Here is a 20,823-nt window from a genome sequence, read left to right as displayed (position 1 = left end):
GATAGAAATCTGTTCTCATACCTCTGGAGGTTACATGACTGTTTATCTGAAATCACTTATACCTCCGCAAATATGGCCTTTCCCGCCACTTAAGTTGTAGCTACTTCCTTGGACTGTGGAATGCCTAAGGTCTGATAGGAGACAGAAAATCTTCACGCTCAAACCTAAGAATCCAGAGAAAGGGCATTTTAAAACCAGGGAGTAAGCATGAGATGGGGCCGGTGGCCCCGAGCGGCGAAGCATCTTCTGACACCACGTCTGCAGTCTGGCAGAGTTTATTACATCTGGCTTGCTGCTTTGGGAGTTTTGTGACGAGACATTCATGTGCAACGCATTCCGAATCCTTACAGGTAATACCGAGCGCCCCGGGCCCTCCCCTGGGCAGAGAGCAGATCAGGAGCTCCTGGGCTGGCTGCACCTGCAGGATGCAGATGCCATCGCCAAGGTACGTTCGGCTCGCAAGCGCCTGCTGCTGCGGGGCCGCCGCGCACCTCTGCCTTACCGCCCACGCCTCTGTTTCAGATTGTGGAAGAGGGCTACACACTTTCCGCCGTGCCGCAGGATGTCACCAACGAGGATCTCAGCTATCTGCGCCTACGGTAAGAGCCTCAGAGCGCTCTGTGCGAGAACCCGTTACCTTCTCCGTGTGAACATACCTGGGCGTAGCAGAAAGCGTGCTGATAACTGTCTACATTAATTCCCTTTGCTGTAGCTTGGTCCGAAGACGAGCTTCTCCACCTCCCCCCCCCCCCCCCCCCCGAGTCAGGCATTTTGCCAGGCTTGTCAAGCTGTGGCTGAACCTGAGGGGCAAAGTCTGAAGCAGGAAGGTACACAGTTCAGCCTCCTGCCACCCACCCCCTTGCTGAGGTGCCAGCATGCTATCTCCCTCTGCACCACTTCCTCCTGCCGCCGGGGGCCACCTGCAAACATGCAGAGAATATTTGTCAAAGAGTTTGTGGAAAACGGAATTAATGGTATAAGGGCCAGCCCTGGCCCGCAGCAGGTTAAGCTACTTCTTGGTGATGTGGACATCCACAGGGGAGTGCAAGTCAGCTTCCTGATGACGCAGCAGATGCCAACTTACGTGCTTGGGCCCCTGCCCCTGCCCCGACCAGCCCTGCCCCAGCTACTGCAGGCACTTGGAGAGTGAGCCGTGCTCTGCCATCTTAAAAAAAAAAAAATACAAAAAACTTGAAAGCCACATGTATGGAAAATACATGGTATGAATGAGGTGTAGCTCTTGCAACTTTTCCTTTAGCACTTAAAACCTTGAAAGGCAGTAATTGGCTTGTCAGATGCCCACAACAGCTGGGGCTGGGCAGCCAGGAACTGCAAGCCTCTAAGCCGGCATCTGCAGGAACTGCAAGCCTCTAAGCCGGCATCTGCATGAGCCCGACCCACATTGTTTTTCCACAAACTGTTTGAAGACACTTCCGCCTCTCACTGCCTGCCTCTCCCATTGCCTTCCTAGGGGCGGGCTGCTCTGCAGGCTCTGGAATGCCGTCTCCCAGTACAGAAGACAGCCCCAGCAGTCCTCGGCGGCCAGCAAGTAGGCTGACGGCGACAGAGTGAGCAAATCCCCTCCATGCATCGTTGTCGTTAAAGTGACTGTGAATGTCCCCACAATTTTGTTCCGTTTACACATAAATGCTCTTGTTCAATTAACCCTGGCTGTGTAAAAACTGTCCTCAAATGTTGTTGCATAAACCTGTTTTTAAGATTAGGAGAACGATGCACCTTAGTTTTGACAGCTTTCAGAGAGAGAAATACAAACTGGCCTCCAGGGGTGGGAGAGGGCTCCCTCCACACTACAGCACTTGTTGCCAAGGACACAAGAGGCTGGGAGAAGGGCTGCTCTGGATTTTATGTAGTAACGAGGGTAATACGTCCATAACTATTAATAAAATTCATCACTTGGCTTTTGAAATAATTATAAAGAATTGTCTTCCTGCCAGCTGTAATACTCTCCTTAGGGAGAGTCATGGTGAAGAGGCTGGGTCACGTGGGGAACGCAGCACCGGCCCCTCAGGGCAGGCAAGGAGCTCTTACCCTTCAAATGGTAGCGTACAAGGAGGTGCTGTTCCAAGTACAAAGCTAAAATTTAGGGAAAGGTTAATCTCTATACTGCCCTATCTTCACATCAATGTATAAACTGCATGCAAGTACTCTCCCTTTCCTTTCACCTACATGCCCTTTAGTCTCACTGGGAACGGGGTTCTGTGCGGTTGCTTGGTCTCTCGTTAACTGACTGACTTAAACTTGATCCACTGATTGGCACCGCGAACTTCAAAAGGAGGGTTGCTGCTGTAGATGTGGTGGCCGAGTTCCTCCAGCGGTGGCTCCGGGTCCGCCGTGGCAAACTGGGCAGCGTCCTCAATCTCCTTCCTCACTTCCACGTCGATTTCCTAAAGGTGAGATTGCAGTACAAGAGGGGTTTGCACAGCAGCTTAGGGGCCAAGTGGAGTCCCGACGTCACCATTATACGCATACTACAGTTTTAGGAAACATAGAAACCCTCTGCTCTTAGGGAGGCCACCTTGTGACCGGTGAGCACTCCCTACCCAGGAAAAGCTATGTCCCATAACGTCACACTTTGGACTTAGAGTTGCCACGGTCAGGTGGGAGTTTGTCTGAGGGGAAGGGGAGGAATGGCGAGCCCACCTTTTAAATAAGGCAGTGACTGTACCTTTAATTCTTCAACACTGGCAAGGTTGCTGTTCACCATCCTATCCTTGAGAAGCATGATGGGGTCACTCTTACTTCTCACTTCTTGAATCTCTTCTCGGGTGCGGTAACTGGGGAAAGGAAACGCAGTGGCAGGTGAGACTCGGTCTGGCGGAGAAGTGACATACAGAGTAACTCTGAACGAAGGGCACCTCAGGACCTACGAGCAGACTTCCAACAGTTCATGGAGAGGGACTTACTTGCACACCTCTGTGAACTGTCACCAAGGGGATGGCAGCATTTTACTTTCAGGATGCAGGCGCAGCGCCTGACCTTCTTTAAGAGCTGCTTGTATCTCTTACAGGAAACCCTACACTGCAACTCCCACGGCTTCTCCAGCATGCTAGCATCTGAGCTGCATGGAAGGCTATACACAAGCCGATAGGGGCCGTGAGTGCTGACAGTCACAGGCCCGCTTTTCCACTGCTAAGGCGCAGGGCCAGCATACTTCGCACTTGGAGATGTGGTCGTAGAGCCCTCCTCCACTTCACTGACACACTCGAAAGTAAGGCCCTTTCTTCAACTGTAGCAGAATCCAGGTGACAAGTGTAACTCAGACCTTCCCAGTGTCACCTAGGTTCTTGACCTATGTCAACACAGGAACACCCCTGTGCTCGCTCGCCTTGCATCACCCTATCCCAGGAGCATCCAGAACATGATGTTGGGAGTAGTTTCGTAGGCAGCACTGCTTTCAGACTGTACTGGCTGCCAACAGACCTCCGTGATGAACGAAGCAAACTGTTGGTTGGCTTTAAAAGCAAATGCTGATAGAGTTCACTTTTTCATGGAGTAGCAGCAAAGCCCACTCCGATTCCCATGAGCATACCTGACTCCGGGATCGCTCATACTGTGTCCATGGTAACGGTAAGTCTGCAGCTCCATCAGGATGGGGCCCTACAACAGAACCCAGAGGCAGTTAGAACAGCTTGCCAACAGTCCCGGGTCCCACGCAGAGGTCTTTCCAGCATCTGAGTTGCGAGTTGCCAGGAGACTGATTTTTGCCCTCTTCCCATTTCTAGTGCCTGTATGCTCACGTTCAGTAGAAACGTCAAGTACTCTGCCACCAGGACTACCTAGGCCCATGATGTGCTGTGGGGAGGGGGCCTGCTCATGCTGTGCTAGTCCACATCCCAAAAGCTCTAAACTCCAAGGGGCGGAGGAATGGGCTCTGAGTCCAAGTGCTTAGGTTTAATCCTGGCTCTTAATACAGTAGTCCTGCGCCTCAGTGTCTTCCTGTAGCCATTTTGAAACAATGGTGGGGTTGGGCTGGTGCTCAGGGGGTTTCCAGACCCTTCCCTACTTCCACGATCAGGCCTTGGTTGTGTTGGGAAAGTCAACACCTACGGTAAGCCACCAACCGCGTTTCAACCCACACATTCTTTACAGCAATTGGGAGGTGGCAGCAAGGCCCAGCACATAGGGCCTGCTTCTCAGCCTTAGGCTCCTGCTGTGGACACACGGCCCGTCACAGCCAACCTGGCGTCCTGCTTGTTCCCTTTCTCATCTCGTGGCTGACATTACTCGATTCGCATGAGAGAGAACCTCAGGCATGCATTCTGTGCCATGGAACCCCAATGTAGGGCGAATGATGACTGACCAGCGCTGGCAGCGAAAGCTCTCTGCAGGCCAGTCTCACTGGTGAAACGGAAGACTAGGCTTCTGTACCTGAACCGTACCATTCAGTTTGTACGGAACCATGCTATTACGTCCCTGTGTATCACCCAAGTTCTGTGCTGGGCAGTGTGGAGCTCTCCAGCCTGCTCACCTGGAGGTGGGCAAGAGGCACATCACGAATGCTGAGGAAGACCGGGATACTCCTAGAGGGGCCCTGTCACCCAAACGGACTCTGCTTCTCTCTGCACCTCAATAGCAGCTACCCCCAGTTAGCAACACTGGACAAACGTGAAGCCTTCTTTCATGAATGAGAATGTCATCAGAATGCATTAGTCCCGGGCCCTAAGAAGAGAATCTTACCTTCCCGGATCTACAGTAGGCAGCTGCAAACCTTGTTGCCTCTCGGACACACAGGATATCCATTCCATCTACCTGTTCAGCAAAAGGGCACAGCATGAACACAACTGGACAGAACGAGTTTGTTTTGACACGACCTGTTCACACACAGGAAAACTGAAGAGTTTCATTTTCTTAAGATTGCCAAGCGCACGCCCAGGCATCTAGCCGAGAGGGTATGGCCCTGGCAGTACATGCCCCTACCCTCAGTCCAGGAATAAAGTCGCCTCTCTTGTAGTAATCGGTGCTGGCTGCGGCTCTCTCAACCGATGTTCCCATTCCGTAGCGGTTATTCTCACAGATGAAAATGCAAGGTAATTTCCACAAAGCTGCCATATTGTAAGCTTCGAATATCTGACCCTGGAAATATTTACAACAAGTTGAGACGGTTTCATTTTGCTTATTTCTCTAGACTTCATTATCCATTCTGTAACAGCTGCCGATTTGACATTTCTAGAAAACTTTCATAACATGCAAAGCCTCATCTGCCACAGGCAAACTTTGAGCAGTGAGGGACAGGGGCATGTGTGTCGGGAGAGAGGCAGCAGACATCATACCCTGGCCACCATGAGCAGCCCCCTCCCCCCCCGCCCCGAGGGCACAGAGTTATCGTCAATCAGGTCAGACCCAGTGTCTGAGACACAGCATCTAGAGCCATGAAATGGCAAATTCTTGGACGGGGGCAGAAGCCAGAAACTATACATGTGTGCTCAGGCCCGGTCTCCCAGAGAAAGAGCCTGACTAGTACAGTATTGGTTTGCAATGAATTAGAAATGTTTAAAACAACAACAATTTGCTGTTTTAAATAATAAGCACACACTACTACTTGATATATCAACTCAACTATGAATATCTGACACTTCGTAGGTAACTCACCTGATTAGCAGCGCCATCACCATACAAAGTCAAACAGACCTCATCTTTTCCGTTATACTTACAGGCCAGGGCAATCCCGGCTCCCAGGGGCACCTAACGTCAAGGACAACCAAGAAAGGGACCACAGAAATCCATGAGGGGAGATGCGAATGCTCGGAATTTTAACTCCTGCCCAGATTCTGAGACAGAAATTACCCCACCACTACCAGCTCTCCTCACTCCCAATTCTTCCAACAAGCCCATTAAGTGAGTGAATAAATACTACAGTCTCCAAAGATATGACTAATTCCTAGGGAGTCAAAAAAAACCACAAACCTAGGTTTTTTTTTTTTTTTAAATCACTTTCTAATAGCAATGTATTTCAAAGTAAAGCAAACAATCTAGATATAATCTTATTGTTGCTAGTTCTTCCTCATTCACTGATGACTAACTAGACTCTCCGAAGACAGGTGCTGGCCTTGGGTTACCACCAGGCCTCTGGGCTCCTGACCACCTGCCTCTTCTACTTTGACACAAATGTGAGCACTGCCTAGCAGCAGGGAGAGGTAGGGCAAAGTTGATGCTATGAAGCGATGTACTGAGACATAAATATCCACTGCTGGGGCTTCTTGCTTTCTTATTAAACCTAAATTCCAAAAGGAAATTATTTAAACTACCTTCCAAATCTACTGATTAATTGCTCCAACAGTAGGGTATGAAGCAACGAATATTTAAAAGCAAACCAACCCCCAAAGTACAGAAAGCCTCAAGGGAATTGTTCCTCTACCTGAGCGCCGACGATGCCATTGCCCCCGTAGAAGTTCTTGGCATACATGTGCATCGATCCTCCTTTCCCCTTCGCACAACCTCCTCTTCGCCCTGCAATCACAGTACGCACCTGCATGAAGCAAGCCACACCCCAAGTTCTCACTCCGAGTCCCAATCGTTAGAACTCAGACACCAATTCAGCTATCTGGGTACCTGTCTCTCTTGGCAAATGTGTTCCCCCTTGTCTCCATAGCCTTTATTTTTAAAATCTTTTTTTTAAAGATTTGTTTATTTGAAAGAGTTAGAAGGAGAGGTAGAGAGAGAGAGGTCTTCCATCCGCTGGTTCACTTCCCAACTGGCTGCAACAGCTGGAGCTGCGCCAGTCCAAAGCCAGGAGCTTCTTCCATGTCTCCTACATGGGTGCAGGGGCCCAAGGACTTGGGCCATGTTCTATTGCTTTCCCGGGCCACAGCAGAGAGCTGGATCGGAAGTGGAGCAGCCGGGACTCAAACCAGCGCCCATACGGGATGCCGGCACTGCAGGCGGTGGCGGCTTTACCTGCTACGCCACAGCGCCGGCCCCTCTCCATATCCATTAGAAGGAAGCTCTCCATCTTTCCTGATCTCTAATCACTTAACCACCTTTCCATGCTAGTCTGGTGTCCTGGACTTTTTTTCAGGGTGACAAGCATCTACTGACTTCTGCACTGGTAAACTTAACAATTCAAGAGTTGTGAGGGACAAAGAGGGAGTGTTGGGAAGATGCCGAGACTACACTGCACATCACGCTGGGTTCAAGCCCATTGTTGCTAGATATCTGCTGGCATGCTTGAGTGACTACACGTGTTCTGCCGTCACAGCACTAACCTCTGGAACTTTTCCCCGAGAAGCTGAAGGACTTCCCAGAACGGTCAGTGCACTCCAAGGCACAACAGAGGTACCAGAGTAGCACCTGAGAAAGGAGTGTTTCTAAACTCGCTCCTAACAGCTAGCATCTTAAGGGCAGACGTTTGAACACTGAACCCGCTCCCGTCCCCTTTCTGTGAATCGAGAGCAAACCTGTGAGCTCTGCGAGAATCTCGCGGACAGAAAGGCCCCGAGTGAAGGTAAAGCCGTGAGCCCGATAGGCTGTGATGAGGTGGTCCGTGGGATTTATGCCGGCCTCCAGGCCCACACAGCAAGCTTCCTGCGTTAAAGGAGGAAAAGAACGTGAGGCTCTGATTCTGGATAAAGAGGTTTCCCAGACTGATATGAAACATGTATGCTAGAACTTGGCATTGATACCACAAAGTGGCTATTTTTCATCCAACACCACAGTGGCATGGAAGGCTCAACAAGCAGCTGTAAACTGGCAGCCAGACGTGCAATTTCCTTTAGCCTGCACAGCGATTTAAAAAAAAAACAACAACCTGGAAGTGATGTCGACATGCACCTGATTTTGTAACCCTTGGCCTAAACCTACCAAAACAAAACCAAATAACCCTTTCAAAAGTGAGTACAATACAGGAATTGAAATGTCCGAAAATTTTAAAACAGTAAAATTCTAAGAACAGGTACAGGAAATTAGCAATGTTATAAATGAATAAAAGGTGTTGGCATTCTAATTTTATTCTAAAAATATGAACCTCAGGTACTTAACACATACGACAAGGTAACATCAACAAACGAGAATCATACTTACCTACCTAAATGAGACAGTTTTAGTACAAACCTACACTCACCTGACCATCACACAAGTGACAGAAACCACGAATAATCTTCTGCTTATACAGCTGATCTGCCTTTAACTCCATTCGGCGCACAGTCTGCATCATCCTGTAATACTTGAGCCCATCCTCCCTGGTGAGCACTGTCGTGACAGGAGGGCCCTCTTCCAGCCGGTGAAGGTCACATTTCTGAAACAGAGTTAAGGCAGGCAGTCATCCTCGGGTTACCACGTAGCTAACGCTGCTGACTCATTCTGAGACCTCACTCCATCGCTAGTGCTATCAAACGCGGGAGACCGCCAAGGAGCGCATCAGAAATGCTTCCTTACTGCTCCTGATTCCTTCGCTCTGTACGCCTCTCTGTGCAAGGGGATGGATAGGGCTTCAGGGGGAGGGAAGTTGTTCTTAGTAGACTTTCACTGAAAACCCCTAGAAGTCAACTGAGCTATGGGGTGAAGCTTTCAAAGGAACATTTAGGAATGTTCATGTTCAAGTGTTTCACTCTAAACTTTGGAGTAAGTTTTTCTTCCTTTTAACCCCCCCCCCCCGGCCTCACCCATATCAGCAACATGCCAAGAATAACAAACTCTTAACTTTTGGTAAACAACTCTAACTTATGAAACATCTGGTAGAAAATGAAGAGTATCAAAAGGTCTATTCTAAATATAAAAGTTATAAAAACTGGACATCAGTGTGTACCTTTTGAAAAATTCTGAACACAACGTAAAAGCACCTCTCACCTTAATTTCGAAGGTAGCATCATTTGCAAAATTACGGGATGCCACCAGCACTCTGCTTGCCTTGAAAGAAAGAAAACACACAAACACATCATTATGTTTTGTCAGCCATCTTGGATAGTCAGAATTACTACTCAGTGATGATGTACTCATGGAACTTTAATAAACCCCAGCATATTCATGGGCTTCTCTCTCTTCCATTCTGTTCACGATGTTGGTCATCTTCCTCACCTTCCAAAATGAAGCCACACTCTGGCCAATAAAGCACAATCCCACCGCTATCTGAAGGCAGAAAGAAAGGTGGCAAAAACCAAACCTGTTCACTTTACCACTTTGTTTTCCAAGAATTCATGAGACAGGCTGGTGTTGTGGCACATGAGATTAAGTGTCTGCTTGCAACACTGGCATCCCACATAGGAATGTGGTGTGAGTCCCAGCTACTCTGTTTCCAATCCAGCTTCCCCGTAATGTGCCTGGGAAAGCAGAAGATGGCCCAAGTACTTGGCCCCTGCCAACCACTGGATGGAGTTCCTGGTCCAGTCCCGGCTGTTATGGGCATCTGGGGGAGTGAACCAGCAAATGGAAGATTCAAATAAATATGTGTGTTTTAAAAAGAAATTATGAGAACATAATGAAATTAATGGCTATACTGAAGAGCCTAGATAATCTGAGATGTATGCTTTTTTTTTGGGGGGGGGACAGGCAGAGTGGACAGTGAGAGAGAAAGGTCTTCCTTTGCCGTTGATTCACCCTCCAATGGCCGCCACGGCCAGCGTGCTGTGGCCGGCGCACCGTGCTGATCCAATGGCAGGAGCCAGGTACTTATCCTGGGGGTGCAGGGCCCAAGCACCTGGGCCATCCTCCACTGCACTCCCTGGCCACAGCAGAGAGCTGGCCTGGAAGAGGGGCAACCGGGACAGAATCCGGCGCCCCGACTGGGACTAGAACCCGCCTGGGACTAGAACCCGGGGTGCCAGTGCCGCTAGGCGGAGGATTAGCCTATTGAGCCGCGGCGCCGGCTGATTTATGCTATTCTTAAATCATAACTGGATACTGTTCATTTGAACAAGCTAAGAGTTTACTCTATCATACTTCAACTTAAACTATGATTTAATCCCTATTGCAGAGCCTAGTGGGTTAAGCTGCTGCTTGGGAGCCTGCATCACACATCCAGGTGCCAGGGTTCCATTCCCAGGTCTGCTTTCGATTCCAGCTTCCTAACATACCCCTGGGAGCAAGCAGCGGGTGACAGCTCCTGTGGCTGGGATTCTTCCCACCCATACCAGAGACCTCAACTGAGTTCCCGACTCCTGGCCTGGCCTGGCCTAGTTCCAGCTGCCGTAGGCATGTGTCGAGAGAACCAGTGGGTAGGGGTTCACTCTGTCTTATTCCCACTCTGAGCAAAGTTTACTTTTCTATGACATAGATCTGTAAGCAAAAATGTTTTAAACTAATTGATAAAAGCTCAGGGAAATGATTCCCTTTTACTTTTTTTGTTTTAAGATTTATTTGAAAGGCAGAGTTATAGAGAGGTGGGGGGTGGGGGACAGGCCTGCTGGTTCACTCCCCAGATGGCCGGAGCTGTGCCTATCCAAAGCCAGGAGCTTCTTCCGGGTCTCCCACATGGGTACAGGCACCCAAGGACCTGGGCCATCTTCCACTGCTTTCCCAGGTCAGAGCAGAGAGCTGGATGGGAAATAGAGTAGACAGGACTCAAACCGGTGCCCATATGGATGCTGGCACTCTGCAGGTGGAGGCTTTACCTGCTACGCCACAGCGCGGGGCCCTCATACATACACACATACACACACATACACACATATATATAGTTTTAAGAGCATATTGATACTTCCCACCCTATCTTCAGTCCCACTCTCCCTCTTCCTTCCTTATTTTTCTTTTAATTTTTACGACACATTTTTTTAATGTATGTATTTGAGGGCAGAGTTACAGAGAGAGAGAGGGAAAGACAAAGAGGGAGAGCGGCAGGCCTGCTGGTTCACTCCCCAGATGGCTGCAACAGCCAGAGCTGGGCTGATCTTAAGCCAGGAGCTTCCTCCAGGTCTCCCACTTGGGTGCAGGGGCCCAAGGACTTGGGCCATCTTCTATGGCTTTCTCAGGCCATAGCAGAGAGCTGGATCGGAAGTGGAGCAGCTGAGACTCCATCTGGTGCCCATATGGGATGCTGGCGCTGCAGGTGGTGGGTTTACCCGCTGCACCACAGTGCAGGCCCCTCCCTTTCACTCTTACAACTGAATACACCCACGCACAGCAAAAGCATTCTATGTGATAGTGGCTAAGGCTCAGGTTAGACCACAAAAACTTAACCCATTAGCATTACTGTAGTAGCATTCCATCCACTTTCTGCTACGTGTTCACAAACTACTATGTAAACCAGCGTGATTTCTCTTCATAGATACTTGACGTGCATTCATCAGATCCCATAAAAACAGGTTCTATGTGAACCAGTGTATTGCCTTACCAGCCTGCTTTTAGCACTAGACTTTATTTTGGTGAGAAGAGTTAATTAACATTGACTTGTTAAGTGTCCAAGCCAATAGGCAGAAAGCCAACACCTACTCATTTCTTCACCCATCAACACACGCATAAAGTCATGTCCCCTTACCCTCAGTGGACAACTGAAACCACAGAATAGAACCCAACCCTATATACTGGTCCAAGCCCTGGAATGTTGAGACCCTCCATCTGATGATTGAGACAGCAAGTAAATGACTAACAGGCAGGTCACACATAGAGTGTGGATATGCCACTCATACCTCAATCTGGACAGCACAAAATTTCGCCATGCGACTCAGAATGGCATACAATTTATTATTTCTGGAATTTTCCATCACTTTTGAACCATTGGCAATTCAAACCAAGGAAAGAGAAATCATAAATAAGAGAGGACTACTGTACCATTATCTGATAGAACCAACAGGCAATGACACAGCCAAAGGGGAAAAGTACCAGGAATCAATGCTTCAATTAAGTTAGAGGAAGTCCATTAATGTGTCTCAGAATAAGTAAAGGTGACGGGGTGAGGTAGCAAACAAAAGGTTATGTTTGGCAATCATGAAATGATGTTATTTTTGGCGGCTAACAAATTATTTGAGGGACCAGAAATACTGTGAAATAAGTTTCTAGATACAACTGCAGAAACTGCAGTCTTTGGAAGCATTTAAATGTAGGGACCAAACCAGGCAGGAAATAATAACAAAGAAAAAGCTAAACAACTTCTCAATTCTAAAGTAAAAACAATGAAGAATGAAGAATGAAGTGCTTATACCGGAGTGCAGGAAGGGCCAAGGTTCTGATTGACAGCTACTTCCTTTCTCTGCTTGTTGCATTATTATGAACCTCAAAAAACTAAGAACCACTGATACAGCGGGAAGAAGGAGCAAAGTTAAGAAAGCTAAAAGTCCTATCAGAAGCACAAGTACTGTAACTTTTAACTGAGATTGCTGAAAAGGTTACCATTGATTTTCTCTGGAGAGCTGTCAAACTTTGAGACCATGAGCCATTCATATTTCGGCATATAAAAACTTTTTAAAAATTTATTTATTTGAAAAGCAGTTACATAGAGGCAGAGAAAGAGAGCGAGAGATCGTACATCAGTTGGTTCACTCCTCAAATGGCCACAATGGCCAGAGCTGAGTCCATCTGAAGCCAGGAGCAGCTTCTGGGTCTCCCTCACGGGTGCAGGGGCCCAAGGACTCGGGCCATCTTCCACTGCTTTCCCAGGCCACAGCAGAGAGCTGGATTGGAAGTGGAGCAGCTGGGACTTGAAGCAGCGCCCATATGGGATGCCGGCACTGCAGGCGGTGGTTTTACCCACTACGCCACAGTGCCGGCCCCCAAATAAAAACTTGAGTTCCTAAATACATTAGAAGCATTCAAGTGAAAAACAAGGGGAAAAACATTTCAAAAATTCCAGATTCCACCAATGGCAAATAGAAATCTTACCTATTATTTAAAAAGCCAAAAGAATACTAGGAGTAAAGATCTCCAAGGGTGCCAGTCTTGTTGTGTAGTGGGCTAAGCCGCCACTATGATGCTGGCATCCCATATGGGCACCAGTTCATGTGCCGGCTGCTTCACTTTTGATCCAGCTCCCTGCTAATGACCTGGGGAAAGCAGTGGAAGATGGCCTAAGTGCCTGGGCCCCACAACCCAAGTGGGAGACCTGGAAGAAGGTCCTGGCTCCTGGCTTCAGCCTGGTCCAGCCCCAGCCGTTGAAGCCATCTGGGGAGTGAACCAGCAGATAGAAGATTCTCTCTCCTCAACTCTTTCAAATTAATAAATAAATCTTAAAAAAAAAAAAAAAAAAAGTATCTCACGTCATTGAGGCCAGTGCTGTGGCAGTGTCAGGCTGACACTTGTTTCAGAATGCCAGTTTGAGTCCTGGCTGATCCAGCACCCTGCTAATAAACCTGGGAAGGCAACGGAAGATGGCCCAAGTGCTCAGGAAACCTGCTACCCACATGGGAGACCTGGATGGAGTTCCCAGCTCTGGTTTCAGCTCAGCCCAGCCCTGGCTGTTGTGGCCATTTGAGGAGAGACTCAATGACTAGCAGTTCTTTCTCTTTCTCTCTCTCTCTCTCTGCCTTTCAAATAAACCTCTTTAAAAAAAAGAAGTCGCAACAAATAAAAACACTAAGACAAAGATTATGATTTTAAATGCAATTCAGTCTTCTATAAGAATTTTTAAAACTATCAATTTAATTCAAAAATAAATCACAAGCTTGTAATTCATTCAAAGTTTCCTGCCAAACATGTCATGATACAATGATAATCGACAAGCCTGAGATAAATCACCATACATCCCTGGTTTTAAGAGGAGAAAAGAAAAAAAAAATGAAAAGGGGAAAAAACAGAGTTCTGGAAGGCAAGATAGGGCACAATGTGGATAAAGTGTCACAACCATCAATCAAACGAACCACTTGACCTTTCTCCATCCCCTCCCTCTCTGAGTATCACACAGATGGTGCAACTCTAGTACCCAATTTGCCTAATTTAGGTTAGTCGCAGTTGATTATTATCAGGATTTTTGAAAGGCTTATTTGCAAAAAATATTTTTACATATATATGAAAGTAAAAACCTTGATTATTTTGTTTTTTATATTTAAATAAAAAGACATCCATAAGTATGAAAAAAATCACAAAATATAGTTATTCTCAGGGGTTGGCCATTTAGCATAGCAGTTAGGATGCTGGTTGGGACACCTGAATCCCACTGTACCCGGGTTCAAGACCCAGCTCCACTCCCAAGTCCAGCTTCCTGCTACATGTACTCTGGGAAGCAGCAGTCATGGCTCAAATAGTTGGGTTCCTGCCAACCACATGGGAGACCTACACTAAGATTCTGGCTCCCGCTCCCGCTGGCTCAGCTCCAGCCATTGCAGATATTGAATGAGCAAACAGAAGATCTCTCTCAGTCCATCTCTGCCTTTCAAATAAAATGTGTAAACCCTGACACATTGGTTTATTACTCCATCCTTTAAAAAGATAAAGGTGAAACATCTGGTCCTTACCATCTTCAGAAGTTTCAGAAATGCCTCCTAGTTGACTAGCACGTGACACGTATAGTCACACAGAAAACTATCTGTAGAGTTTGCACCAAGTGGGAAGCTGCCTGGGTACTTTAGGGTGACCTGACTGCTGGAACTCAATTTTTTTTCCTACTGGAAGGTAGGGGAAAAGAATAAACCTGAGTGCCTAATAATAACGATTTAAGGGTGTTTCTGAGCCCCTAAGTACTGGTACATCTACAAACCGGTATCACCAAAAGGGATGACTTAGAGAAAAGGCAGAAACTCTGCTAGCAAGGTTTGACAGTGGAAACTTTTTATCTATTAGTTTCCAATCGCAATTCAAATTCTTGACACCTCCCAAGTTTAACTTTGAAGTTCCTGGGAAACTGTTTCTTTCCACTAAGTGCGAAGCTTCAATAACAAAGTTTCTACTGCTTTTGCACTTCTAGTCTATCCAATCTCACAGCAGAAAGGAAAGGCCACTTAACTTCTGCAGATAACTAAAGCACTGCACAATGCTGCAAACACGTTTCTACTGCTGTTTTTCCACTAAAAACCAATGCTAGGGGATTCAACGAGATAAAGCTGGGAGGTATCTACTAGTGCCTAGCACATACTGCGAGCTCAAGAAATGGTGGCTGGAGCCTGCGTGTGGGCAGAAAAAAGGAATGCCCCTTGTGCTTCGCCATCAGGTCAATCCCAGTACAATTCCAAGGTCAATACAGTTCTGATCAATCAAATTCTCCTGTAAATCTTAGTAAATGGGATTCCTAGAGGGGTTCAGCCGCTACCTTTTGACAACCTCTGCCCAGACTAGGCACAGCTGCATCGAGTCCTGGGAGAATTACTAGAACCGGAATTACAAGTCAAAGCTTGGCTCTGCAGTTATACCAAGTAACCCCATCTCACTGTGCCCAGAGGTCAAAATGCTAGCAGCTCAGGTGAAAGGCGCATCTGAAAACTGGGGCTGCAAATAGCTTAAGTGCGATTTCCTTTAGCCACCTTTACCCTAAGGGGATGTGTGTACGTCCCCCCCCCCCCGCACTTAAGGGGGGAGAGCAGTTTCCTGTGGGTTCCGCTGGACCGCTTTCCACTGCCAAGAAAAGTTAAGCCGGAGAGGAAGTGGGTTCCTGGGGAGCGTGACCACGTCTAAACCCTCAGACACCCACAAACGTACACCAAACTGGGCGGTCAACACAGAGTACCCACTATGTGCCAGGTGCTAGTCGGAAACGTTTACGCACGCGTCACTCGTAGAATCCTCAGACAACCCCACGAGGTAGGTACCCTCATATACATTTTAGAGATAAGGACACTGGGCGGGGTGGAAGGTGGGGGGGGGCGTTCAAAACTTGCCCAAGCTCACAGGACTGCTGTTTGAATTCCAGCCAGTTCGTTTCCGGATTCCACGCTCTTTACTAACACCCACTAAAGGACCTCTCAGCCAAGACAAACATTAAGTTAGGGAGAACTGAAATGAGTGGGGTCAAGTGAAGACTCTTACAAGCTTAAGGCACCCCCTCCATACCCTGCAACCAACGGGCACTTTTCGAGCACACCTAATCGCTCCGCGCGGAGCTGGGCTCGGGGAGAGCCGGAGAGTCGTGACCGATCTCCACGCGGACCCGGCAGGGGTTGCCCCCCCTCCCCAGTCGGCCGCCCAGCGCCGTTCCCCCCCGAGACTAGACGCAGAATGCACGGCGTGGAGGCAAAAGCAAAAGCCCGCAGCTCCCCCGGCTCCCCGCCGCATCTTTTACTCAGCGCCCAATCCAAGCAGCGCGTCTAACTGCGAGCCCCGAGGCCCGGCCCGCCCTTCGGCCTCCTCCGGCACCGCCTCGGTCCCGTTCGCGCTCCATCCCGATCCGTCCAGGCCGCTGGCTCGGGCCGCCTCACCGGCTTCTGGGCAGCGCCAGACAACACGCGGGAGACAGCGGCCAGCATCTTCCTCATGGAGCGCAAAGAAGCTGCAACAACGGCGACTCCCAAACTGCCCAAGGGGAACTGCTAAGCCGACCCCAAGTCTCCTTCAGGCGCCCCAGCAGAAGCCACGCCTTAAACGCAACGCGACGTGGCGTCGGAATGACGTCATGCGCCGCGCCGGGCCGCGGGCCAACCAGGACGGCTCCCAGGCTGTGTTCCGCCCACTTGAAAGGCCTGCGACCACCCATTGTGTGTCGGCGCCATGGGGGGCGGAGTTGCGGCTTCCTCGCGTCACCATGCGGCGGGAGAGGGAGGGGTCGACTATCTGAAGGCGCCTGCGTGGGAGAGTGGGTCCCCGCCTCCAGCCTTCTGGTTGGATTCTGCGCAGACGACGGTGGTAGCCTTCAGGCTGGTCCTGACGTGTGGCTGGTCCTGCTGGTGCTGTAACTGCAGCCTTGGCTCTGCACACGAGATGATGAAGATTAGCAGCCTAGCCGGGGCCGAAAGATAGACGGTACAGTCTTTGTAAGTGATTCTGCCACTAACTTGGCTTTAAAAGATCACGTAATACAATCTGGTCTCCCACGTGGTTGGCAGGGATCCAACTACTAGAGCGGAGCCGTCACCTGCTGCCTAGCAGGGTGCGCTCTGCTTTTCAAAGAAAAACAAATAGGTAAAGGATCACATAACAGTTGTAAAATGCTGCTGATTCCCCAACTAAATACTGAGGAGTCAGTGGGAAAAACCTTTTGGCTCTACTTACTGATTCAGAAGCTCAAAGAGAGTTAACAGCAGGACACAGCCAAAGATAAAAGGACACAGAGAAACAGACTCCAAAGCAACTGGGCTCTGTAGAGAGGAGTCAGGGCTCAGAAACCCATCCTGCTGGGCCCTGCTGGAATTGCACCTAAGGTTCTGGGTTCTGAATTGGCTCCATTTAAAGAAGGATAATGACAAAAATGAGTGGCATCCAGAGGATGGCGGTCACAATGATGAGGGGCTTAGACTGTGACTTGCGAGGAATGACTCAAGGAGTTAGGAAGAAACTGGACTGATTTAGAGTGAGCTAGGTTATGTTGCTGTAACACTCAACCCCAAATTTTAGTCTCTTTAAGAACATCAAGTGACTGGCCAGCGCTGCGCCTCACTAGGCTAATCCTCCGCCTTGCGGTGCCGGCACACCCGGTTCTAGTCCCGGTCGGAGCGCCGGATTCTGTCCCGGTTGCCCCTCTTCCAGGCCAGCTCTCTGCTGTGGCCAGGGAGTGCAGTGGAGGATGGCCCAAGTGCTTGGGCCCTGCACCTCATGGGAGACCAGGAGAAGCACCTGGCTCCTGCCTTCGGATCAGCGCAGTGCACCGGCCGCGGCGGCCATTGGAGGGTGAACCAACAGTAAAAGGAAGACCTTTCTCTCTGTCTCTCTCTCTCACTGTCCACTCTGCATGTCAAAAAAAAAAAAAAAAAAAAAAACATGAAGTGACTTAGCTTGTTCATACCACAACTTCCACAGCTTGGCTGGGACTGCACTCCATGTCATTTCTCTGGAACCTTGAGTGATGGAGCAACCTCTGTCTGGAACTTAGCTTGTCTCACGGTGAAGGGAAAAGCTGTCACTTCGAATGGCTCTCAGAGCTTCTGCCTGAGATCAGCGTAGTGGTGGAGTGGGCTAAGCCAATGCCTGCGATGCCAGCATCCCATATAACCACCAGCTGAAGTCCCAACTGCTCTGCTTCCAATCCAACTCCCTGGTAATGCACCTAGGAAAGCAGCAGAGGAGCAGAGGATGGCCCGAGTACCAGGATGATGTGTTGGGCTCCTGCCTTCAGCCTGGCCCAGCCCTGGCTGTTGCAGCCATTTACTAACCAGCAGATAGAAGGCCTCCCCTCCTCCTCTGTCACTCACACCTTTCAAATCTTTCTTAAAAAAAAAAAAAAAGAATGATCTAACCCGTAAGACATATTTGTTTGTTTGTTTGTTTGTTTTTAAAAAAAAAGCTTCTGCCAGAAGTAACACATATCACTTCCTCTAATGTGCAGGAGGGAGACCAGAAAATTGGGTGGACAGCAACAGTGTAGAGGACTTGGTACGTCTTCACACTTGTACTTCCATGACCAGGTTGCCACGCGATGAGCGCTCCCTAAAGGCTGAGAGGGACGGGATGGCAGTGAAGCAGGCTGCCCAGCGTGGCCTCCGCAGATGCTGCTGCTGCCAGAATGTGGAAGCTGGAGAAAGGAGAATGAGAAGAGTGCGAGGCCAGATGGCCAGTTTAGAGAAGCCGGCCTGACCGTTTGTGGACCTGCTGGCCTGCAGGCAGTGGTGGGACAGCTCCCCGAAGTTGTCCCCCAGCAAGTGGCAGTTGTAAGTCTAGGACACAAGCTAGAAATATAAATTTGGGAGTCATCTGCATAGAGCTGACATTGGTTGTGTGCGTCCAGGAGCCCTGTCGGCTCTATGCATACACATGCATTCATTCTTGCATTCCTTCAACACCTATTTGTTAGACACCAATTCTGAGTCAGGCATTGGAGTAGGCACAGGGAGGGGGGAAAGAGCAAGGAATAGAGTCCCCAGTCCCACAGAGCTTACAGTCTAGTAGGGGGTTAATAAGTGCACATAAGTATATATTACAGGGGCATATAATGCAGGCAATAAATGGTATGACAAAAATTAAACAAGATAAGGGAATAACAGGAGTGACGTTAGAAGGGCCCCTGTTACCATGTCTTGTCCGTGTCCTGGTTGGGGAACGGCTTCACCTGTCTTGGACTGGTTACTCAGTACAGAAATAAAAAGTCTGAAAGAGAGAGCAAAAGTGGAAGCGAGTGTATCAGTGATAAGCAACAAAAGCACCCCACTTGGATGAGGGCCCCCAGAGCTGGGGGATGGTCTCTTTTATGTTATTTCCTTCTCCCTCTCTCCTTATCTGACATAGGGGCCCTTCACCTAGTGCATGCAATAGGAGTCCTGTTTGGATGGGCTCCCCTGCCTTTGTCCAAGAGCACAGCAGGGGGTCTCTAATCCGATTCCCTGGAGGGATGGAATTTCCCACAATTTGCCCAAGGTCTGCTCTTTTTCTTCTAACCCTGCCTCAGCTGCCCTCTTTCCATACATCTGCCCGCTCTGAGAGGACCACCCAGCTGCCACTGCTTATAAGGGTCGATGGCTGCTCTAGCCGCTTCGTGCTGTCCAGGGGTGAAAGAGGGAAGTTGGCTGGTCCCCTTGGGTCTGCTGACCAAGTGGGCCTCGGTAGAAGTCCTCAGGACATCTGTGTTTCCAGCTGAACGACCAGCTGCCTCTTAAGAGCACCTGTCCTGTTGGAGACAAGTTGTACCAGTCAATTAAACAAGCAGGGGCAAGAAGCATACAGGAGGAGTGGAGAAGTTACGACAGGAATGAAGGGGCCCTCTCTCAACTGACATCCTTGGAGCAGAAATTCTGTACAATCGTGTGTATTTTTATTTGTTTTCTCGGGCAGGCAAGTGGCTGGGTTTAGCCCCTGACAAGTCTTTTGATGATATCAGGCCCTTTGAGTAAAACAGCCTGATATTTAGTAATGCAGACATCTGAAACTCACGATATACTTGTGAGTTTACCAATAGGGATTTGATCATTAAAGGCATTCTTTGTGTTATTTAAATGGCCCCGGGCACCAGAATCCCCAAAGCTGCCACTACTGTAGGCAAGCTGGCCATCCTCTGGCCATTGTGTCCAATTCCTTGCTTAAATATGCAATGGTTTGGGGGGATGGTCCCAAAGACTGAGTGAGGACATCCAGGACTATTCCATTATGCTCAGTGAGAAAGAGAGTATACCTCGCCTGGGTGGGGAGTCCCAAAGTTGGGGCATCTAGTAGTGTCTGTTTTAAGGATGCAAATGCAATATTGCCCTCAGGTTCCCTTGAGAGGAAGGCGGGTTCCTGCCTATTTGGTTTCCCTAAGGAGCCAGTATACAGGCCTTGCCTTTTCCTTGTATCCTGGGATCCAAATTCTGTAAAACCCAGTCAATCTTAGGAAGGCATTTAGTTGTTCTAAAGTCTGGGGTCGAGGAAAGTGCTGAATGGGTTGTATTTGTTCTCTGCTTACAGCTCTTTGTCCTTTTGAAATTATCAAGCCCAGATACTTGACCTGGGATTGACAAATCTGGGTCTTTTCTCTAGTTACTTTATATCCTCTTCAGCCTAGAAAATCCAATAATGATTCAGTCCCTTCACAGACTATGTCTTGGGTGGGCTTGCAAATTGTCTGGTCATCTACATATTGTAGTAAGGAGATTCGAATATCATTCCAGTCCATGAAATATTTGGGGAGGGTCAGGCCAAAAAAGGTGAGGGCTAGCCCTGAGCCCTTGGGGGTGAACTGTCTATAGATTTTCAAAAGCAAAAAGAGGCTGGCTCTTTGGGTCTAGCGGTATGTATAGGAAGGCGTCTTTAGGGTCCAGTACAGAATTGAAGATGGAAGTTTCAGTCTCTGAGTTGGGAGGGTATAAGGATTGGGAACTACTGGATGGAATGGGACCACTGCCTCATTAATGATCATCAGGTATTCTATCATTCTCCATTTATCTGTCTCCTTTT

General features: G+C 48.8%; 2 protein-coding genes across 4 annotated transcripts in view; one reads left to right on the top strand and one right to left on the bottom strand.

Moving 5' to 3' along the window:
- The window catches only part of MAP3K15 (mitogen-activated protein kinase kinase kinase 15), a 119,239-nt gene extending 118,486 nt beyond the window's left edge, over nt 1-753 (top strand). For all 3 annotated transcript variants that reach the window (XM_089323796.1, XM_089323795.1, XM_089323794.1), the window contains exon 27: nt 351-753. In XM_089323796.1, coding sequence (XP_089179922.1) covers nt 351-697 — 347 coding nt within the window. In that variant the 3' untranslated portion in view covers nt 698-753. The remainder of the gene's footprint in view (nt 1-350) is intronic.
- On the bottom strand, nt 260-16,393 carry PDHA1 (pyruvate dehydrogenase E1 subunit alpha 1). Its single transcript, XM_002719941.6, has 11 exons — nt 16,227-16,393; nt 8,803-8,862; nt 8,078-8,251; nt 7,416-7,542; nt 6,377-6,468; nt 5,611-5,703; nt 4,939-5,094; nt 4,699-4,770; nt 3,551-3,618; nt 2,687-2,795; nt 260-2,405 (listed from the first exon to the last, which is right to left on the bottom strand). The coding sequence occupies exons 1-11, from the start codon at nt 16,281-16,283 to the stop codon at nt 2,241-2,243; spliced, it is 1,173 nt and encodes a 390-aa protein (XP_002719987.1). The 5' UTR covers nt 16,284-16,393; the 3' UTR covers nt 260-2,240.
- Between the last annotated feature and the right edge of the window lie 4,430 nt (nt 16,394-20,823).

Source organism: Oryctolagus cuniculus, chromosome X (assembly GCF_051225735.1).
Source record: "Oryctolagus cuniculus isolate XC-2025 breed Fujian yellow rabbit chromosome X, ASM5122573v1, whole genome shotgun sequence".
NCBI classification, from domain to species: Eukaryota; Metazoa; Chordata; class Mammalia; order Lagomorpha; family Leporidae; genus Oryctolagus; species Oryctolagus cuniculus.
Note: the sequence above shows the minus strand (reverse complement) of the source record. Positions and strands in the feature narration are given on the sequence as shown.

Coding starts and splice junctions, on each gene's coding strand:
- PDHA1 (XM_002719941.6), bottom strand. CDS start 16,283: ATGAGGAAGATGCTGGCCGCTGTCTCCCGCGTGTTGTCTGGCGCTGCC. Junction 8,863..16,226: donor CTGGCGCTGCCCAGAAGCCG/GTGAGGCGGCCC, acceptor CTTTCTTTCAAG/GCAAGCAGAGTGCTGGTGGC. Junction 5,704..6,376: donor ATGGCATCGTCGGCGCTCAG/GTAGAGGAACAA, acceptor CCTTGACGTTAG/GTGCCCCTGGGAGCCGGGAT.